This window comes from Meleagris gallopavo, chromosome 2 (genome assembly GCF_905368555.1).
Source record: "Meleagris gallopavo chromosome 2, MGAL_WU_HG_1.1, whole genome shotgun sequence".
NCBI lineage: Eukaryota > Metazoa > Chordata > Aves > Galliformes > Phasianidae > Meleagris > Meleagris gallopavo.
Genome location: NC_139405.1, coordinates 75,619,540 through 75,641,823, shown reverse-complemented (window position 1 = coordinate 75,641,823; position 22,284 = coordinate 75,619,540). Strand labels below are relative to the sequence as shown.

The following is a 22,284-nucleotide window of genomic DNA, read 5'->3' as shown; positions in this document are numbered from 1 at the left end:
TTGCCAAGCTATAGTGGGAGCTGTCATGGTTGAAAATGCATACAAGTTATCCAAGGATAAGCAATCCTAGAAAAAGAAAATTGTAGTTTATGGTACTTGTAAAGAGTACCTTCATGAAGAGTTGCTGGCAAACACCAGAGGGAGGTGTCAGAGAATCTCTGAGGACTGCAAACTCGGTAACCCAAAAGAGCCGGGGTGCACGTGTCTCAGGCACATCAGATCACTGAACTGGCTTGAAACACTCCCAGCACCAGCAAAACTGGGAGTCTCAGCCAGCACTGAAACTCAGGTGGCTTTGCTTTTCGAAGAGCTGCAAGGGAGCAATAAAGGTAGGACTGTCTGGGGCATAGCTCTTAGTATGGATTCTCCCACTTGTACAAAATGAAGGCTTCTTCATTAAAACTGGAAAATTACTTTGGACTTGGAGTTACATATTAAAAACAGATTTCTTCCCTTCACTTTCTAGATCAGGTGATATCTGAATCAGGCTATAAAGAGTACCCTCTCCTGCTAAACAGACATTAGCATTATCTTCAAATAATGCCGTATTTTCACAGAACAAAATGTCTCATAGTAATACTGTATTGTTCTTCCCATCCTCTTTTTTTTTTTTTTTTTTATTTTATTTTGGCCCAGCTATCTGCTGTGGTGCTATGAACTGGATCAGAGACCTGATCCTCTTTAAAAAGGGGGAGCTGAGAGTTTAGGCAAAACAGATTTATGCAGCTCATTTGTAATGAAACAGGACCTTTGCTCCTGATTCAACAGAGAATGAGGTAAATGCTTGCTGGCATGTTTTATGCATTATAGTCAGTCATGTGCAGAATTTAAAGAAGCTGGATGCTGCATTGATGTTTGTGTTAAGCTCTTCCTAAACTCTTTCATCCCTGAGACTGACTCCATTTCACTGTTTGGGTTTTTTTTAATCTTTTACAGAACTTGTTTCTCCACAAGAAGCTAAGTCACATTAGTGAACAATTGTCAGAAATAAACTGGATGAGTCTGGCATTAAATTAACAACCCTAGATGTCTTCCTTTAAAGGGCAACTCTTAAATTCAACAGCAGAAAATAAAACAAACTGTAAATGTGTTTGGCTTTTGACTTTGATCTATAAATACACTTAAAACCTTGCAGCCTTGTGCTAATGACATGGCACCAGAAAGTAAAGACAACTGACTCCGCCATTGTAATAGGGAAGAGGAGGCTGTTCAAAGACATAAAAAATAGCTGTGTCTCCCATTCCTCAGTGCATTTGATCACTGCTAAGCCATTATTCTTATAACCAATTTATATTAGTTACCTATTCCATTTGATGGCTGTTATATTTAAATGATAGAATCATAGAATCATAGAATACCTTGAGTTGGAAGGCACCCATAAGGATCATTGAGACCAACTTCTGGCTCCACACAGGACCAAATTAATTTGTCTGTAGATAATTGTCTATAGATAATTGAGAATGGAAAAGGACTAACATTCATGAATATAAATACATTCAATAATAGCTATATCTTGGTTATGAATTAGTACTTTAGTCAAGACTTGCTGACCTGTCCTGGTCTGTCTCCCACGTGGTCTGGAAAATTGTTAATGAGAGGAGTCTAACCTCCATAATGACTTAAACTGATAGTTTCTTCTGCTACAGCCCACGTTAGTTGAAACCAGTTGCCACAGTCAAGATCAGAAAATTCCTGTGCCTTCCATGTGTTTCGAAGCATGACTCAATGGAAAAAGCTTCAGTACTCAGTTCAGTCCCGTAAGCGGAGCTTTTCAAGTGAAAGCTCAGAGTAACTAATTTTACTGCCAAGGACAAGTTCTCATGCTTTTAGTTCTGCTGCCAAAAGTGGCTGCATTGGCAGCATACCAGAGAGCTCCTGGCTGACTGCTGAAAACCTTGCAATGTTACCAAAACCACCAGCCACCCAGTCTGCCGCCAATGGGACGTGAACTCTAATTCACCGACATTATTACCGGTCAATTAGAGATGCATCTGCGTGGCCGAGACCTTAATCTGTATCTGTGCTGTACAAGCTGCCACACGCCCTTGCGGGTTTGCCAATCCCTGACTGAGCCCCACAGAGGCCGTCGCCTGCAGGGCTTTTGCTGAGGACAATGAGGAGCTGGAGTCCTTTCACAGTAGGACATGGGACCACTGCAGTCTCTCCAGAGGATTCCTGGACAGCTGCCAAGGAGACAGTGAAACTTTCTTTTATTCCGTTCAGACAGAAAATAACCTGAGATTCCAGCGCACACCAGCAGAAATCTTTCAGTACATGCCCCCAGCCTTTGTAGCTTTAAATTGAAGATTAAGATGTTGGAATGTATGCTATTCAAAGATTCTCCTGAACAAAAGCCCTCTAATACTGTAAAAGCCTGAAAGCCTGAGCTTCAGCTGTTCTTGTGCTCAGTTCTGGTAAGCAGCAGTATGTCAAGTGACTTGGAGGGGGTGTCGGAAGTATGGAAGAGGAAAAGGACATTCATAGTGTTGAAAGACTGCTGGAAAGAACTGGGCTCATTTGTAAGTGAGTAGTATTGTTTCCACTCTACAAGCTGTTTCTAAAGTTTCTGCTGCTTCCTTTTTCTTTCTTTACTAGAATTATTTTCCCTATGAGAATACTAAAACTGCATCTCTCTTTTTTCTCCTCTATTAAAAAAAAAAAAGGCTTTTAGATACTGTAATCCTGAACATAAAATCAGCGTACATCTAATTTTAATTGCCTTGGAGCCTTACTTGCAACGAAAAGACCTTTGCTTCTGCTCAGTTCTACTGATCAGTTCTCACCCATCTTCTGGCATAGGAAGGAGGCTGCAAAACCTGAGGGATGTGTTGCTGTCTAACTCCAGGAGAAAGATTGAGACCCACTGGGACTCCACCAGGGGAGCAGCAGCTGGTGCCACATGTTGGCTTTTCCTTGGATTCAAACTGTTCCTGGCAAGCCTCTTGGACAGCAAGTGTTTTGGTAAAACCAATTTATAGCATGAAGGAGTGTCTGAGATAAATTTGTTACTGCGAGTAGCACTCCTGGTGCTGCTGCAAATATCCCAGAACTCCTCGTGCTTACGCTTTCACAGCACCTTCCTGTGAACAATTCTTACAAGTAGAGTCATCTTTCCTATGAAAAGCTTTGCAGGCATGATACTAACCGTAGTGTACTGGAAGAGCTGAGTGTCGGCTGGAATCGACCAAGGCTGGCGAAACTATTTGCTTTATCCCTTTCCTTTCAAGCTATCACATTGAATCTGATGACTGCAGACTGAAGAAGTGGCTGAGACTTTTAGAAGGACTAGCAAGAGTTTAAAGGCCTCGTTCTTTGATGTGTGCAGGAGGCAGGAACTTCTTGCATAATATTTGGCCTCAGTTTCTTCTCGCTCACTCTGGAAGCGACCATCTTGTAATGTCACTGTGTGCATGCAGCATGCATGCGGAGGGGAGAAAGCACCGTATGCATGTAAAGTTATCTCTTAGCCCTATTTCACCCCCATCCATGCATAGACTATTTCTCTTACCTGTTTTATTTTTCTCTTCTCAGCTCCAAATGGTGGGAACGTTCACTCTGCAGTTGTTAGTACAGATAAGAAGGAAGCACATTTTCTTGATCTGCAAGCCTCCAGGCAGACCCAGTCTTCCATGGGACATGGGAAGAGCTTTAGCCTTCACGTGCTGGTCTGAAGCCCCTCTTGCAGCTCATTGCAAGCCTGCTCTGAGCTACCAGAGTACAGAATTTTTTACAATCAATATAGTCTCATGACTGCCTCACCCCCAGATAATGTAGCCACAGATGTGGGTGCTAGGAATGCCTGTCTTTATTAGAACTAAGTCTATAGTGCAGGAATAAAGCAAGAGGATATTTCGTGCCTGCATGCCCTGAGTACACTGTCATTCCAACTGGTATCACACAGATGTTTGATCTGCTGCTCATATTTTAAGGTGTGTCTTTGGGAGGTTCTACTTGACTGGGACATGAACAGGTTTACTGCTAAATGTGCCCATTGAGATGTAGCTACTAACCCAAGCTTTTAGGTAAGTTTCACACTGTGGGGGTTTTTCAGGTACTTTTAGAGTCTGATATAGAGAGAACACAGATCTTAGCAGTCTGTAAACATATATACTTTATTTTGATATTCTGTATTTATTTAGCCATTTAGATGTTCGTTATCCAGCATAAGCAAGAGGTCAAGGAAATGCCCAGCAGTCTTTCAGAAAAACATCATTCCAGAGTTCTTCTGAGAGCACTTTCCACATTCAGGGTTGTCCAAAAAGCCAAAAAGCCTAGGAACTAGCTACCTCTAATACCAGTGAGAGCATAGAATCACAAGGCTGGTGTAGCTACCAGCCTTGGAACTGGCATGAAAATCTTTGCTTTGCTCTGGTGCCCATTTCTAGAAATGTATAGGCCTGATGCTGGCAGAGGTCAGATGCTGAATTCTTTGTAAAATGCACTCATGTCAATGTGTGTTGTCTTTCAAACCTCATCCTGGAGGCTACTTGAATTTTAATTAATCCTATTCCTAACTGAACTTTGAAAAGAAGTTGTGAAACCTGAAGTTTCATAGTTATATTTAAATGCTAAACTGTCTTCAGGTTATAGTTTCCAGTGAATCACAGGTAAGATCTCATTTCCCTTCAGCTGTCTCCTGGTGATGGGAAGAAGATGAATAGGAGGTCACAGGAAGTAAGCATTATAAAGTGTCCCAAGCAAAGGATTTTCAGAATTTCTTGTAAGACGTATGCCTCTGATTCAAAGCAAAACCAATCATCCTTCTGAAATATTTGTGCATGCCAGGGAAAAGTATTCCTTTCTTTGTTTCGGCAAAATGGAGTTAATGTCCATCTCAAAGTCCTTTTCTGTCATATTCTATTTCTATGGCTGAATGATTTCACTAAATTACTTCTTTATCAGATGTTTTCTCTACTTGTAATTTCACAAATTGGATTCCTATCTCCTCACAGTATTTTCTATCTAAATATTGTTCTCATGTCTGCTAACAGGATTACCTGACATACGAGACTGAAAAAAACAATCACAACTGGCCAGTACTGTGTATCTATAGAAGCCTTAGAATCCATTTTTAATCGTAGAAAGTAAGAAGTGCTAACTCAGCTGTCCTTTGGTTCTCTAACAGCTACCAGGCATCCCATGATGTTAAAATATCACTTTTTTTTCCCATTCCTTAGCATTTCTTTTGAAGATTGCTGCAAACAGGCATAGGCCTTTAAAGAGTTATTCAAGTATTCAACACAAATCTGCAGGATCTTAGGCCTTAATAGCTGCTGTAGAAGAGAGAAGCTGCACTGGGAATAGAACTGCTTGTGTGCAGCACAGGGCAGAATTTTCGAGAAGGATTTGCAAATCTGTACACAAACTGCAAGTGCTTTTTGGTGGGTAGGTTCGCAGCTCATCTGGGGGAAACACTGCAGGGAGATCTCTGTTTCTGGGGGAGTGTGGATAACAGTCCTCTTCCCCTACAAGCCTGATTCACTGAGCTTTCCCTTCCATTTTGACAGATGAATCACTGCTTTTGTACAGCAGTAGGAAAAGAGTGAGCTGAGTGAGAAGTCATCTTTCAAACTCTGGCATAATTACACTCTCATCATTAGTATACTTTTCTTCTCTGCTAATGGGGTCAGAGCCAAAGCAACATATTTCCTATAAGATTCCCTCCTTTGTCTACACACCAGATAGTTATGTTTCCATAACTTTGAAAGAAGTTCCTATAACAGGAGAAGAAAGCCCCATCTAACAGCGCGTAGCCCAGCAGCAGTTTCTTATGCTTTTTCAGCTTGTGGGGAAATTACTATATCACAGTTTTTCTGCTTTTTGCATATTGATGGGATGTGGGGCTCAGCACTGCGTGAGAAGTTAGTCTTGTGAAAAGATTTAAGGTACTGATTTTTAATCAGTTGCGCAGACATAAACAGTAGTTAACAGCTAAGTGACCCATGAAATACCAGTGTGTGCTTCTAGTCAAACTGCAGCTCTTTTGAAACAGGACGTATACATGGGAACTACATGATCTACACCAAGTAGTGTCTGATGAGTCCCAGGTCTAATTTTCAGCAACTTTTTAAAGAGGAATGATTAACGGAAAAAGCTCTTGAGGTGTATTATTTTTATTAATGCCTTTGACTAAATGTTAATGCTACTGAGGAGTGTTGGGTAGCGATTCTCTGAACGCAGCTGAACAGCACATCCATAACTGGAGTTTCCAGCTGAGGCACTCAGTGATGCTATGTCTGGAATCTCTCCACTCCCTCCTCTCTAAAGGTTTGAAGGACAAATAACTCTGCTCCCCACCCCTCTCTATAACCTGGCAAATACAGTGCATCCATTGTGCTGGTCAAAGGACCCAGGCTAACAATTTACTTGTTAACTGGGTTTCTACAATACCATGGTTTGTTTGTTTGTTTTTCCAGAAATGTTCAAATCAAGGGCAAAACCTGTTGTGCTGTGCTCTCTGCAGATGAAGTCTAGGGAAAAAAAAAAAAGTATATTTCCAAGTTGAAAGCTAAAGTAAACTCCTTTGGCCAACAAAAGATTGCCTCAAGTGTCTTGGAGATATTTGAATCACAGGACCCAAGTTCCCAGTTCATGAGCATGATACAGTTGGAAATAAGTGTAGGTACAGCCAAAGGATGGAGCTGGGAGGAAGAAACAGAAGAGCAGTCCAATGATCCTTTACAATATTCTAATAGAGAGGCTGTGGCCTTTAACAACAGTTTAAATAATGCTATAGATGTCACCTATGATCCCCTTACACCTGAGTCTGCACATTTCCCCACTGAGCCTGAAATGGCTGTTTCCCTGCCACTTACCTATCAGAACCTCTCTGGGCAGCCTGCACCAGCACTCTGTCACCTGCACAGTAAATCGTAGAATCACAGAATTATTTGGGTTTGAAGAAACATTTAAGATCATGTAGTTCCAACCCCCTGTTATAGGCAGGGACACTTCCCACTAGACCAGGTTGCTCAAAGCCCCATCCAGCCTGGCCTTGAATGCTTCCAAGGAGAGGGCATCCACAACCTCACTGGCAACTTGTTCCAGTGTCTCACCACTCTCACAGTAAAGAATTTCTTCCTAATACCTTGTCTAAATCTACCCACTTCCAGTTTAAAGCCATTTCCTCTTGTCCTGTCACTAGCACTGAATGGAAGTACTAAATGAGTGCTTCCTGGTGTTCAGCTGTAATCCACAGTGATTTAAAAGTGATGGTGTTGCTTTTAATGACTCTTCAAAGTAACTTTTAAAATCCCTGTAGCATAAAACCAACGATGTTTGCAAATTTCTCAGACACACCACTAGAGGGAAGAATGTCTCCACCTTCAGTATGCAGCAGGCTCTGAGATGCTTCTCAGAAAGCTTCTCAGAGAGTGTGGTGCTGTATTGGCGTGGGGATGACTGTCCCTGGAGATGTTCAAGAACCGTGTGGATGTGGCACGGAGGGACACGGTTAGTGGGCACGGAGGGGGTGGGTCAGTAGTTGGACTAGCTGACCTTAGCGATCTTTTCTAACCTTCCTGATTCTGTGACTCTAATCTGTGCAGTGATTTTTGAGGAGAAAACGAGGGCTATTGATTCTAGTTGCAAGAACACTGGATAAACCAGGCCTCCTTTTTCAGAAGCGCTGATCAAAAGTTAACTTTAACACTAATTCTAGGGGAGAAATCCAGATATTTTGAACATGCAACCTTGGGACCTCGGGTGGGTCACTAACAAGGTTACTGAATTTTTGTGGTCAAACAAGGGATGTGAACCTCCTCTGAGACCACGTTTTTACTCAGCAAATGTGTAATTGCCCTCCTCTTCCTTCCTTCCAAGTGAAATTAAAGAAGAAAGAGTGCTCTAGGAGCATCCCAAATGCACTCCAGCCACCAGGCCCTGGGACAGACTGAGGCTGCTGAGTGCCAGCCCCTGAGGGACGTGTGCTGCCCGTGACCACTATGGACTGGGCACTGGCTGAGGGGACTCCAGCAGCCTGAGCAGAGGTGTGTGTGTGAGGAAGAATCACAAAGGCTCCCCATTCTGCTGTGGTGTGGAGAAACACTCCTGTGGATTTGCTATCTCTCTTGGTAAAGGTCTTGCTGTTATCACAGGGCTGCTCTGAAAGTAATGCCTCCTGTTTAATTATGTTGGCGCATGAGATTGGAAGCAGATGTTATGGAAGCCAAGCAGTGGCTATGAGCACAGTGAGGCGGTGGGTGGTGTGTTTAAGCAGAACCAGTGGGTCACCTCTATTGGTGCAGATGTTTTTGAGCACGGTATGCAGGCTCCTGTTCATCACTGGTGAAAATGCACAGCTAATGGTGGTGTGTTGAAAAATACTGTTTTGTAGCTGAGAACTTGCTCCAGCAAACAGCGTTATTGTGCTCGTTGTATCTGCTGTAGATTCCATGAAAGCAAGTAGGAAGCATTTACTTTTGGAGCAACCTCACGCTAAATCCAAGGGGCTAGGTTTCTAAAACAGGAATGCAGACGACACACTAAGAAACCCCATTCGTTATGCTACCAAAGTGAACCCCCAGACCCACGGGGAAGCACGCACGAGTAGATGCCGAGCTACAGAAGCGCGCGCACGCCGCCGCGTGTTGCAGTTGCAAACGCGCACGCGCGCTGCCCATACGCGCGCTGCTCCGCGCGGTTCGGTCGCCACGGCAACAGGCGGCGCCGCGCCCTCTTCCAGCCCGCTCTCGCCGTTTGCCGCCGCTGGGTCAGGCCGGCTGAGGTGAGGTGAGCGCGGGGGAAGCGGGAAATGGGACGCGACCACAAGAACGGCGGGTGGGTTAGGGTCAACCGCCGGAGGGAGAGTGTATGGAGCAAAAGCCCAGTGACTTTCTTCTAACCGGCTTTCATTTTTCTTCCTCGGGTCGTCGGGGTGGCTAAGACCAGAATGTCGTGGGATCCGTCCGAAGGGGTCATAAGGCACATCATCCGCCAGGCGGGGCAGCAGTGTGCCGCCCACGGGCACCCCGTCTCCGAAACAGTGGTGGCTTTCATGGTAAGAGCGATTCCCGGCTGCTGGCAGGGCTACCGTGGTGCACCTGAGGCAAAGAGTTCCCCTTCTGTCACCAGCGTGAAGCGAGGACAAAAATCGGGCTGTGAGCAACCTGGTCTAGAGGGAGGTGTCCTTGCCTATAGCAGGGGGTTGGAACTACGTGGTCTTAAAGGTCTCTTCCAGCCCAAACCATCAACTTCATGTCAGGGTGCCGAAGCTGGAATGGCTGCGGCCCAGGAGTGACCCGAGCTGGGAATGGCTCTCCTTTGAGCTGCCCAGAAGTCCTAAAGGCCTGTAGGGTAGCTCTCAGTACGGGGCCTTAGAAACGTGAAAAAGCATTTTCATCCCTCTGAAACTCTGCGTGTGAACACCAGGTCCTGAAAGGGCCGTGGGCCCCAAGTCTGGCTTGTAGCAAAGAATAGGAATGACAGGAACATGAACTGTTGATAAATCACAAGGAGAACCAAAATAGATGTTGAAAGACTCAGTTTTAATTATTTCCTCTCAAAGATAAAGAAACATTGACTGCAGAGATTTTTCACAACTTAAGAGGTTATTTGCACAGAGTAGATGCTGTGATACAAATTAAAAGCTTTCTTTTGGCCATTTCTAGGTGAAAGCTGTTGTTCTAGATCCAAGAAATGACTTTGATGTGGATCAAATCCTTACGAAAAAGGATGTGCAAAATCTTATCCAGGTAATTCTGACAGGATGGTGAGTGTCAGTGCTTTGCTGAGACTATATCATTATATGTGGTAATTAAACTGTCATTTTATTTTGATACAAACATTTTCAGAGCTCTGACAACAGTTTCTACCATAGCTCTGTAGCTGAAGATTATGTGTTCACTCAGGTTAATAAATAGAATTTGCTGTGTGTGTAGGGAATGGAGGAAACTGCTCTGCAGCATTTCAGAACCTGTCTCACAATTGTGAGCAGTTGAGAAGTTTCCCAGCTAATTCAAAAGAACTCACGTCAGTGTCTCTCTTCTTAGCTCTGTGTTTCAAGGCTGCTTGACACAACAAACCCATCCCTGAGCACAATTAAGATGCAAGTTTACTTTGATTTGAACTATGCAAACAGAGGTAATTTCAGTATAATAATATTTAATTTTTAATAGAAGTGATTCATTCTGACTTTAGACTTTCACCTCTCCTCTCCCTGTAGAATCATAGATCATAGAATCATAGAATGGCCTGGGTTGAAAAGGACCACAACGATCATCTAGTTTCAACCCCCCTGCTATATGCAGGGCTAATAATGATTCCTTCCTAAATGAATGCTGGTGCTAAAGTAAAATAACAGGCCTTGGAGAAATGTATTATATAGGAGTGAGGTGTTTCAGCAAGCAAAGCTCAGGCTGCACCTGTGTATCTGATGGAGAACCACTACATGGAAATTCATTGGTGTAGCTGAAAGAGAAACTGATGGTCAATCAATATCCATAATTGAGAGCTATGAACAAGCTTCAACAACTGTGGTTTTAACCAAGTCTGCTTTGGTCTCATCAGTGGTAACTTTATATGGTCTCAGCAAGGAAGTTTGGAAGTAGAAGAAAAGTGAGATGGAGAGAATGTCTCTGCTGTAATTAATTTCTTACCTCAGTGGGACAGTGAGGGTTGGCTGGGACACAGAAAATGATACAAGAGTAGACAAGAAGTAAATATTTCCAGGAGATGAGAACTGTCATGGAAGCATTTTCTTCTTAGCATGTAATAAAAACAAAAACAAGCAAAATGAGGAAGCTGTTCCAAAGTCTTCTGGATGCAGTAAGCTCAGTAAGTCCAGTAAAATGACTTGTGAGATCCTATGTAATGTTCAGATTTGGTCATGTAACTTCAGGTGTGTATGTGTGTGTTAGGTGTCCTACTGCACTCACGGAGTCTGGTGAGGCAGAGTTGCTGCTTTAGTTACCCTGAACCATCTGGCCTCTACTGATGCTAATCTTGCTAGTTTTGCTAATATTTAACTTCACTGCAGTTAAATAGAAGAGCATGATACCTTGTACATGTCTTTTACATATCACTGCTTCAGAAACCTTCAATTGGCTATGGTTATGAATTGCCCTGTCTGCATAAGTCAAATTCCAAAGAATACAGGCGGTGCTTTCTAACTGTCCTTCTTTTTTTAGCTGAATTACTCAGAGAGCATCGTCGCGTTCTGGAGGGCAGGTTGGCTCCTCTGCTCAGGGACATCATGGATAGTCGTCCCCGCATGCAAGAGGAAATGAAGAATGTGTATCAAAGGATTGTTAGCTACGTGCTGCTGAGCTCTGGCCTGGGATCCCCAACAGACATTGAGGTTGTCAGGGAGGTCGTAGGTCTGTAAACGCTTTCTTGTGAAATTGGACTTTGGACTTCTCTTGTTGAAAAATAAAATGTCACCTTTTTGTTGATCTTTAGAAATAGATGTGCTAAACTGTCATGACTGCACGCTACCCAAACTGTCACTGCTCAGCTTTGATGTCTACATTTGCCATGAATTTTTGCTTCCTGTAGCTGTTGTTCAGGAGAGGATATTTTTGGACGTTTAATCACTTTTTTCCCTATTCTCTCACCTTCCAGCTGCGTTGCAGAGTGTATTCCCCCAGACAGCTCTGGTTTCTTTCCTATCACTCACTAAGAAGGATAAAGAGCAACAGCTAAAAAATCTTACCATGCTAGTCACAGGAATTCGGTTGTACAACAAGGAATGTGGGAAAGGAGGAAAAGGCATCGATGACTGTAAGTATACAAGCATGCATTTGGGTCGTCAATTCCTGATCTTCTTCACCAGAGTGCCTCCAGTTATACCCTGTCTCACTAAACAGCTTTGATCCTGGATCTGTAAAGCTGAAGGAAAAGAACAAATTTAGTATTTGATTATAGATTTCCATGCAGGCTACTATTCTGTTGTTATGAGAGAATCCTGTGTGGTTTAGAATCATAGAATCTTTAGAGTTGGAAGGGACCTTTAAAGGTCATCTCCCCTGCAGTGAACAGGGACATGCATAGCTAGATCAGGTTGCCCAGAGCCTGCCCCAGCCTGACCTTGAAAGTCTCCAGGAGTGGGGCATCCACCACATCTCTGGGCAAGCAGTGCCTCAAGGATCACACATATTCACTTCATGCACTAATTTACCTCAGAAAAACTTGCTCTTAGATCTCTTGCCATTAAGTGAATTAAGTGTGTAACTTTTGCCTTAAAAAGCAGTTAATTAAGATCTTGAAAGGGTACTGTTGATCCAATTAAAATTTTCTGTTGAGTAAGAGTAATGAGAATTACACTTAAAGAAAAGTTGCTTGGGCAATATCTGAATTCTGACAATTTAGAGTTACTTCTTCCGATTCTTAACATGTTCTCTTTTGCATTTTGAAACTTCCTATTTGTTTCACGTGTAAAAAACATCAGTAGGCATCTTGGAATATTTGAAAACGTGTATTTGGAACAGGGCAAGAGTTACCTTTGTTATTGGTATTTTACAAATGAGGAAACCTGTCAGTGTGCACTACTGAAATGCATCTACTGCAAAGCAAGACTCCGCACTGTCCTCGACTGTTGTATTTCCACAGCTGTAAATCTGACTTTACTGTAAGATACAGAAGTTGAATGTAGTACCCAAACATTTGGGAATGTAAGGCTAGAGTTCAATATTTAAATGGAATACTGCTTGGCTCTAATATTGCACTGTAACCATTTGCTCCTGTTTTCAAGCACTCTGTGTGTACATATCTTGTATTTGTTCTGTGTAAACAGTGCCAGCCATTCTGAACGAAGCCATCCCAGCAGCCACACAATCTATTGAAGACCATCTTAATGCTTGCCATGTGCTAGCCCACCATTACACTGCTCTGTTGGAATCCATGCATGAAGACCAGAACAGATACAGGCAGCTTAGTTCTTTAAAACTGAAAGAAGCACTGTTCAATGTGAGGCAGTATGAGGCCTTCCTTTGCATCCTTCTGGTGAGTTACCACCTTGTTGTATCCTGCAGGGTTTTATTGCAGTAGAAGGTATCCAAGTTACCTTCTTGTACAGGACTGGAAAAAAATCAAAATGAAAGAAATCAGAAATAATCAAAATCAGATGTTTCTCAGTATATGAGAACCTACATAGTCTGTCACGCTGAGCTCAGTACCAAACACGCTGGGTTTTGCTGCTGTCAGGTAAAAGGCAATGTGCATTAATTGTTTGTTGCAGTGTGACTGTGATTCCACTTCATTTCTGGAGGTTTTCTTTCCTGGGGAGGATGTGTCTTTTTATCACCAAAGGACTGCAAACGTAGGACATTTGCCATGTTTGCATTCTGAGACTCAGTCTGCTCAGACACTGCACAGATGACTGGAGAATTGAGATTCTGCCATCAGATACCTAGTAAGAAAAGCCAGATGACCTGAAATTAACTGAAGAAGATGTGGGTCAAGAAGATTTTCTTCTATTAAAAGCTATCACTCAAAAGAAAAATGAAAGAAAAATTATGCCTGTTCAGTTCATACATCATCTCAGTTTTAGGCTGTAGACATTCCCAACACTTGTGGAGTCATCCAAAGTCTTAAGAACACAATTTACATTCCTGAAACTTGTTACACTTATGAAGATCGTTTTATTTGCCTGTTTGTTTTTCTATTAGCCTATCTTTTATGTCATAAAGCTTAAGAAAATATTTCTTTTAATAATTTTTTCTTTGTTACTAAATACTTTTTTTTATTACTATCATCCTTCTTACCTGAAGTACATTCTTTTTCCAGTCTGACACAATTACAAGTGGCCAAGAAATTGAAAATTTGAATGTGGAGTTTACAGCAACCATGGAGCAGTTAAAAAGCACCATTCAGAATAAGGTCTCCATAGATACCAAAGAAGCTTTTGTAAGTATTTGAAAGGAAAACCTATTTGGCTTCAATTATTAAAAAATCATGAAACCATTGCAAAATACTTTGCAGGAGTGGTTTTGCCTAGTTTAAGAAAGAATAAGCTGCAAATGCAGCTTATAACAGCACTTTGAGTGGTTTTTGGGTGGGCAGCTAAACTATGGGACTTGATCTCAAGGTAAAAGGAGAGCAAGGTACAAAATGGGGGGAAGGAATGAAATGCTATTTTGCTGTGTCTCGAATCATTTGTCAGTATTTTTAGCATTATAGCAATATTTTCCTGTGTTGTTTCAATATTTCATCCTTCAGAATAAGTAATTAGAAAGCAAAATAAAGACTGATGTGGAGGGGGGAAGGAGGAATACCATGCATCCTGTGTCTACTCTGAGCAGAAAACTTGTGGAAAGAGTGTGATCTGGCACTATGTATGTGCTTGTGATTTTACAAGCCAGACGTTCTCATTTGGAGAACATTTACACTGCTCATCAAGTCGCTCAAATCAGATTTTCTCCTGTATCTTCACAAGGCTTAAGTGCTTGGTACACACTTTAATACAGTGGTAAAGAGAGAGGGAAGAGATGGGCAGTCTTTCCTCAGGGGTGGGTGAGAGGAGGAAGCCCAGTTTAAGCTCTGTAACTTCTTCTGGAAAATCATGTCCCCTCCCCGGTGACAGAAGAAGTCTGTGAAGATTCAGTTCACCGACCAGAGTTTAACCTTTCTGAATACACACTGCCCTTCTCCTCAGAAGCTGTCTCCTCCTGGCTGCTTCCTAGATTTCTTCTCTTCAAGTTGGTTAGTCATTTCTTTTCCTCTGCTGAGGGCAGAATATGTAATGTGATTTCATTTCAACGTTTGCAGATGGAGATTTTCTTGTTACAAAACAGATTTTGTTGCCTTTGGCTAGTTGCTGAGAAGCTGAATCTTGAGGGAATGTGGAGAAGCAGGATGTTCTGTCACTTAAAATTACAGAATAAGGACTATATTTGTAGTAAGCCTTTATTTCAGAAGACAGTAGATTTTATTAATATTCTTTTTATTCTAGTTTATTATAGAAAGAATGGTTTTGATCCTTGCTTCCTTTCCTTTCATTTCTTCCAGTTTTGTAACCTTAACATTCTCACCATGTTGTGAGGCTGACAGATTCCAGACCCAACTCTTTTGACCATTCATGTAATAATGCTGGTAACATGCATGAAATACAATGGTGTTGGCATCCATTTAGGATTGGTTGAAAATTCTCTCATAAACACTGCATGTTACCAAACACACGATTAAAGTAAATATTTATACTCCAAGCTGAAAGGCTTCTTCTATATGAGAGTACATGTGGATGTGAGGTTGCTGCTGGGAATGGCAGCTTCCAGTTTTGTTTGGAACGCCGTACCCATCTGAAGAGGCTTGCACACCATTTGTCTGATACACACCATAGTTGGCCACTGTGGCACTAAGTCCTCTGGAAGCAGAATGACAAAGGCAGGTCCTTTGAAGATAGGAGCTGGGAGGTTATTTCATTTGGTAGTTTAGTCAGTGTGGTTCATCTGGTTCTTCCTATTCCTGTATAACTTATTTCCAGCTACAGATCTGCAGTGTCAGTGAAGCTCTCAGTTCCTGGTATGGTCTTGGAGTAATCTGTTTGGAAAAGACTTCAGAATGAATCACAGAATCATAGAATCATAGAATGGCCTGGGTTGAAAAGGACCATAATGATCATCTAGTTTCAACCCCCCTGCTATGTGCAGGATTGCCAACCACTAGAAAAGTACCATCTGGCCTGTGGCCACACAGAGGTGCTTGGACACTGAGGTGGCAGTTCCATTTTCAGAGCCCTGAGCTTCCCCCAGAGTTTCTGAGTGCTGAAAGCCTTGTAGATTAGGTCAGCTTTGTTCATATCGTGGATTGTTGTGCACAGCATATGGGTTATGTTGCAGATACAAAATGATTCTGGATTTCAGATAATTTTCTTTTTTTTTTTCTTCCCTAGCCTCTTTTTGTTGCAGCTTTTAACCTATGGTCCAGGTTTCAGGATGAGTTACTTCTGCTAAGCTTCCTCACAAATATGACTAACTCCCTGCATCAGTTCTTGGAAACCCAGTCACAGCTTTTTCCTGAGGAACTGCTAACATCTCTTCTGGAAGGAGTGACTGTGAAAACTGATAAGGAGAGGATAAGAGAAACCATGGGTACTGAAAGTTATTACCATTTTGTTTTCCTTCGTTTCTCAAGATTATTGAGGTGGTGGGTTTTTTTTTTTGTTTTGTTTTGTTTTGTTTTTGTTTTGTTTTTTCTTCCCAAAATTATTTTTTGTAAAGATGATACCCCTAATAAACCAAGATATATTCAAGGAAATGCATTGTTTGTGAGTGGGTGAAAACGAAATAGGAGTACTTGAGATTACCATCTTTTTGCAGTTCTGTTTCCAAATAAAACTAATGCTTTTGAAGCTGGATCCCCCAGTACTGATTTTTCAGTCCTTCAGGGCTGATTCCTTAGGATCTCTTTTGAGGTAGATCTTAAATTTTGGGATTTGGGAATCTTGGCATTGCAGACCCCACTGTGAAGACAATAGTAATCAGCTCAGCCTGTAGCTTTGTTGTATTTTAAGCATCAGATGTCTTGTTACTGAAATCCTTCCCTTGTTAAACCACAGGGACAAGAGTGAATGTTTCTGACTTCAAGAACCAGGAATGGCTTTTTCCAGAAACTACCTCTAATTTTGATGAATTGTTAATCCAGTACCACGGCTTCTGTGCACATGCAATTGGTGTAAAAGGCCTCACCCTTCCAGGTATGCATTGCAGTTAGATGTTCTCCTTAATTTACATGTACACAAGTACTAGGGAAAAGGTGAAGACATATTCTGGAAGTGTCCTCTTCTGTCCAAGCTGGAGTTCTGCATTTTTGCGTGTGTAATTTTCTCTCCCAGATGATTTCCTCCGTTAAAGAAACATCCTTTAAGAAATATCCAGATAAAATGCCCAAAATAGAAGTTAGGAAGGCTTCAAGGGATGGTAGGCACAAGCAAGCAGAAGCAAAGCCAAGATGAGATGGATGAATGTTTCCTCTTTGCTATTTGTGATTTATATAACCTACATTGCAGCTGAATGCAGGTTTGTTTATTGTTGTCAGTGTGTTTTCATGTAGTCATTGGAAAATTGTCAGATACAGAATACTGTTTCTCTTTGTTGCAAACGCACACCTCCATGCCTTAAACAGTGGATATTTATTCAAACAGTAGATACAAAGTACCAAAAGTCTTCTCTGACAATAATACAAAATTGCTTAGTGGTCAGCTCATGGTTGGATTTTATTTGGTCTGGGCTAAGGTCACCTGTCTTGAAAGCAAGTCTCGTTTTAGCTGCTCCACCAGTTCGTATTTCTGTCTCCTTGTGTTTTATAGAATCTATCCATATGGACTATTTTAAACCTACAGGAGACTGGGAGGAAAATATGGCAATTTCTTGGCAGTATAAACAAATACATAATTCAATGGTGGTGTGAATATATTTAAACACTTAGTGCTGCATGTGAGAACAGCTGTCCCGGGTTGGACTGAAGGTCTCTCCAGCCTTGTATCTGATTGCTGGATGTGGTCAGTCATGGACACTTGAAGATCATGAGTAATTAAGTAGAAACAGTCCTTCTTTCATTATATTCTTCCCTGTTTCAGGAGTCAGTGATTATGGTGTTTCTTCAGATGAATGTTGAGTCTGCACCTTTCTGTTAAATAATCCTCAACAGAGGTTTTTCACTAATCTAATTGCTTTTTGAATCCATGTACAGTTTGCCATGAGATAATCTTATTGTCATTATGTCCCACAGTTATAATTACGTGTAGTATGAAAAGTACCTCTGTTAGAGAACGTTTTAAGCTCCAGCTTGGTAATTCCATCAAAGATTGTTTTCCTATTAGGAAAATTAGCAAGTAGTGATTTTATATCTAATGTTCTACACGTATTATAATCTCATATCATGTTATTTCTCATCAGTTGCTTGTTCTCAGTGCTGAGGAGGTTTCTTTCTTTGACTCTTCCTCTGTGGAAGAGTTAAGATCCAAACCTTGGATCACTTCCAACTCACTTCACATAATTTAGATTTTTTAATGAATTGGAACAAAATGTCGTATAGGAAATGTAGGCTTCTATTGTTTTTTTCTCCCCTTCTGTGTCCGAATGATTCCTGATGTTATTCATGCTTTTTTGATTGCCATTGAGTAGTGCCATTTAATATCTTCAGAGCACTACCTCAGGTGATTCTGGGCCTTTCCTAGACAAAGACAGCCCAAGCAGAGCCATTCACTGTAGTTGAGCTCAATTTGTATTTTCTTTGATAAGTTATTTGACTGTGATTGACATTTAATTTCTTTTTTTTACTTTATTGTCCAGCTTCTTGGCTGCTTCTTCTGCTTCTTCACTTAATTTCAGTGTTAGGCCCCTTGGTATAAAAGGGACTGCTGATCTGGAGATTTTAGGGGAAACATTTCTGGGTATGGGCAGTGTTTTTTTAACACCTTTCCTATACGTGTTTCATCCATTGTTTTTCTCACAGACACAGAGTTTAGTCTAGACTAAAGCATAGTGGTTGGAAAGTAATCAAAAGCAGTTGTGATGACCTAAAGAAATTTACTTTTCTGTATTTAAAAAACCTTTTTCCAGAGATTTATTCTGATTTCAAAAAAGAAAAAAAAAAAAAGAAAAAAAGTGAAGCTGACTTGAGGAAAATGTATGACCTTGATTAAAAAGACCTTTTGGATTGCATATCATAGTGTTTTGGTTTTGTTTTTCCTTAGGAAATCCTGCTATTGGCATTCTGAAGCACAAGGACAGATGTTATGTTTTCAGTTCCAAAGAATCTGCATACATTTTTGCTCAAGATCCAGATAAGTTCATTCAACTGAATGTAGAAAAAGCAAAAGAACACGCAGAGCTAATTCAGCTGCTCAACCTTCACCATCAGTTTGGATACCTTGCTCCACATATGCGGGTACTCATTGCCCATGCCTCTTGCTGAGCAACTCTTGGATTGCTGGTTTATCTGTTCTTTCTAGAACGTAAAAAGAACAGGGATGATACCCAGAAGAATAATCTGCCTATCACACAGGATGCCTGTTGGTCCATCTCTTCCAGATCTTCAGGGTGTAGATAAGAAACATCTTCCCTTAACGTTCTCACCTTGTCTCTTACCAGGAGAATGTGTGGAGCTGAAGGATTATGGTAGTGGTATAAAGAGCTGTTCATCCTTAGCCAAGGAAAATCTTGTGTCTGATGTTTCTTTTCCTCATTTTTGCAAAATTGGCTTAAAGGAACAGAAAATAAATGCACTTGAAGATATGCCAGATACCGTATTAAGTAGAGCTTTCACTCAGAAGTTCATTTGTATGTGTTGGTTGAGGATGTGGTGATATACGGGACAGAAACTGTGGAATATATTGCACAATGAAAAGGGACTATGACCTCTAATAATGAATGTGATAGTTGTACCATGTGAAATCCAAGGGCTTGACTGGGTGTGTTAAACTTTCTCTGTGTTGCATCATGAATTCGAAACCCCTAGCAATGCAGAGAACATAGACTTGAACTGACCCTCGGTGAGAAACATAAGGTTTATATCCCACCTCTGCCAGAGAATCTCAGAATCAGAAAGGTTGGAAAAGACCTCTAAGATCACCTAGTCCAACTGTCAGCCTACCCCCACCATGCCCACTGACCGTGTCCCTCAGTGCCACATCCACACAGTTCTTGAACACAGTTTCTTTTCTTTTTAGTGAGGTCAGAGGATCAAAAATATTGTTGAATGTAAAAATCATTACCTACTTGCAATGTACAGGTTTGCAGGTTTCTTTCTGCTATCTTACTTAAATGCCTGTATTCTTCTCACTGATGACTTGCTTATTGTTTTTTATTTCCATCCAGTTAAGAAACGCAGACAAACTTCCGATGAAACCAATCACAAAATGTGACAGTGGTACTCAAACTGATACTCACATCTTGCCTCCAACTATTGTGAAATCCTATGAATGGAATGAGTGGGAACTGAGAAGAAAAGCTATACAATTGGTTTGTATTTTGTTACTGTCAGTGTGTAGATGTTAAGGTGTGTTCAGCAGTTTATCTTTAGCATAAGCAACTGTGTATGTTTTCTAATAGTTGAACACAGAGAGCTTACAAGCATATTTGTAGCTCGTTGGCTTGATCTGTTGAGAGACAAAGTGCTCAGGGTGGTTTAGTATCAGCATCTAGCCAGAAAACTCGAAGTGTTAAAATATTACTTTCTTAGAAAACATAACATTAGGCTGTAGATTTTCTACATCTAAGTGCTTCAACTTCCTCTGCAGTCACAGGAGATCTAGCTAGTGGAGTTTTGAAGAGTGTTTGGGTTCCTGATGGGAAGACCAAATTCCAGGCCAGCTTAGTCACTCTCCAGCCTCTACTGTCTTTGACTTCAGGCTCCACAACAGGACTGGACTCTGGGAACTTTCTCACCCCTTACTTATGTCGGGGTCTGAATCCCACAACATGAGGCTGTATTTGCTGTATTTCAGTGATAACATCATATGATTTACAGTGTTATACACCATTGGTGACATAGAAGAAGGAGCATACATTTTGCTAACTGCTGATTTTGTAATTTCAGCTCTTTGTAAGAAGAGGTTTTGTCATTGTATCTACAACAGATGCTGTGATTGAACGTGGCTTTCTTATTGCCATCATAATCATAGAATCATGGAATCATAGAATGGCTTAGGTTGGAGGGGACCTTAAAGATCACCTAGTTTCAACCCCCCTGCCATGGACAGGGTTGCCATCCATTGCATCAGATAAATAACATTATCTTCTGCCTCTTACCAAGGGGCTAGCAAGTAATGTCCTGAAAAAAGTTTGTTTCTTTTTTCCTTTTTGTTTGATAATCTGTGATACCAACCACCAAACTCCATCACATGAGGCACAATTACCAAAGAAAACACAAAACCAGCAAGAGGCTGACTTGAAATTGTGCAGGCTACACACAGTGCTGTTCACACGTTTATTAGTCTCAAGAGTTAATTCCAATACATTTTGAGTTGAGTGAAATGTGCAGTGGTACAGATCTGTGATGCCTACAGGTGTTACAAATGCAGAATGTGTAATGCCTATGTATAACAGCAGTGCTAAAATGTTCCGACAAAATTTTGCTTAATTTGATTCTTTTTGTCTCTTTAGGCCAATTTGCGTCGCAAATTAACTCACGCCATGCAGACTGATCTCAGCCATCTGAGAAGGGAGAACTCCACCCAAGTGTACCTGCCCAAAGACGTCAGCACCCAAACAAAGCGTGACAACTCAAGCAGTGTACCCAGACCACAGATTTTCTTGGCTGGTCTCCGAGGAGGATCATCTGCTACTACTGAAATGGTCAAAGTGGACTTAACAAGACCAGTAGATAAAGCCTAAGAGAAAATGAGAGACTTAAGGAAATATATTAATTATATACGAGAATCTCAGCATATATCTGAATTGAGTTACAGAAAAATCAGAGAATCATAGAATGGTTTGGGTTGGAAGAGACCTTTAAGATGATCTATTTCCAGCCCCCTGCTATAGGCAGGGACACCTCCCTCTAGACCAGGCTGCTCACAACCCCATCCAGCCTGCCTTTGGATGGCCCAAGTCTTTTGATTGCAGGAGCTGACTTATCTGCTGGGGCCTCCTAGTAGGATGGCATTAAGTGATAGAAATGAATCCTGAAACACACAGAAAAAAAAAAAGCAATTTTGAATTGAGGTGTGCCAGAAGACTTTAACTTAAACCAACATTTAAATGTGTTATGTGGTTCTTGGATTTTCTTGACATTTTAATAAGATGATTGCTTGCTGATACGCTGTCCTTAAGAGCCACAGCTTTGATTTTTGATAGATAGGAGATGCAGAGCCAATCCTGCAGCTCCTACAGAGGCACGGTGCTCGTTGGTGTTGGCTAAAACTGATGCCACGAGAGCCATCCAGATGTCACAGCTCTGCCCGTAGAGCATCATAGTAGAGGTAAAACCAGCAAGATGGGATCTCCCTCTGTCCCTGGGCTGTTCATGAATGTCCTTCCATGGCATAGGCCTGGTGAGTGTAGGCACACGCAAGGAGCCGGAGCTCTGTGGGATGCTCTGAGGTCTCTGCTGATTTCTGTGGGCTGACATCAAGCGTGAGGTGTGCAGGTGGGCACACAAAAGCAACTTGGAGCATCTTTTTTAAAAAGCTCTGCTTTCTTGTGTTTAAAAAGAAACTAAAGCCCAACAGGAAAAGGTTTTTAGCTGTACTTCATTGGCTCATGTCGTACTTTGTGTCATTGGATGTCTGCCTGTTTCCATTTGTTGCCATGCGCTTTGAACATTTTATCTTCAAGTCCTTGCTTTGTACCAACGAAGCGCTATTTACACACATTCACTGATAGAAAATTGATGATCCGAACCCCT

The 22,284-nt window shown here is 41.5% G+C and overlaps 1 protein-coding gene across 6 annotated transcripts; it reads left to right on the top strand.

Moving 5' to 3' along the window:
• Positions 1 to 8,536: 8,536 nt before the first annotated feature.
• Positions 8,537 to 22,127, top strand: CFAP206 (cilia and flagella associated protein 206). Of its 6 annotated transcripts, none has more exons than XM_010707645.3 (13): positions 8,628 to 8,730; positions 8,885 to 8,998; positions 9,609 to 9,692; positions 9,990 to 10,080; positions 11,127 to 11,315; positions 11,560 to 11,718; positions 12,731 to 12,939; positions 13,723 to 13,842; positions 15,827 to 16,025; positions 16,493 to 16,630; positions 18,632 to 18,825; positions 19,755 to 19,898; positions 21,042 to 22,127. In XM_010707645.3, exons 2-13 carry the CDS (start codon positions 8,891 to 8,893, stop codon positions 21,270 to 21,272), a joined length of 1,866 nt encoding a protein of 621 aa, XP_010705947.1. In that variant the 5' UTR covers positions 8,628 to 8,730; positions 8,885 to 8,890; the 3' UTR covers positions 21,273 to 22,127. The 6 variants fall into 6 exon arrangements, with proteins under 6 accessions (XP_085073791.1, XP_010705947.1, XP_010705949.3 ...); XM_010707647.3 differs by having other exon boundaries at positions 8,633 to 8,730; positions 8,890 to 8,998; XM_010707648.3 differs by having other exon boundaries at positions 8,645 to 8,725.
• The last annotated feature ends 157 nt before the right edge of the window (positions 22,128 to 22,284 follow it).

What these genes read in the sequence shown, in the direction of transcription:
- CFAP206 (XM_085217665.1), top strand. Translation starts at nt 8,552, where the DNA reads ATGCCGAGCTACAGAAGCGCGCGCACGCCGCCGCGTGTTGCAGTTGCA. An exon ending in TAGATACCAAAGAAGCTTTT is followed by an intron (nt 13,843 to 15,826) that starts GTAAGTATTTGA and finishes TTTCTTCCCTAG; the next exon opens with CCTCTTTTTGTTGCAGCTTT. An exon ending in AAAAGGCCTCACCCTTCCAG is followed by an intron (nt 16,631 to 18,631) that starts GTATGCATTGCA and finishes GTTTTTCCTTAG; the next exon opens with GAAATCCTGCTATTGGCATT.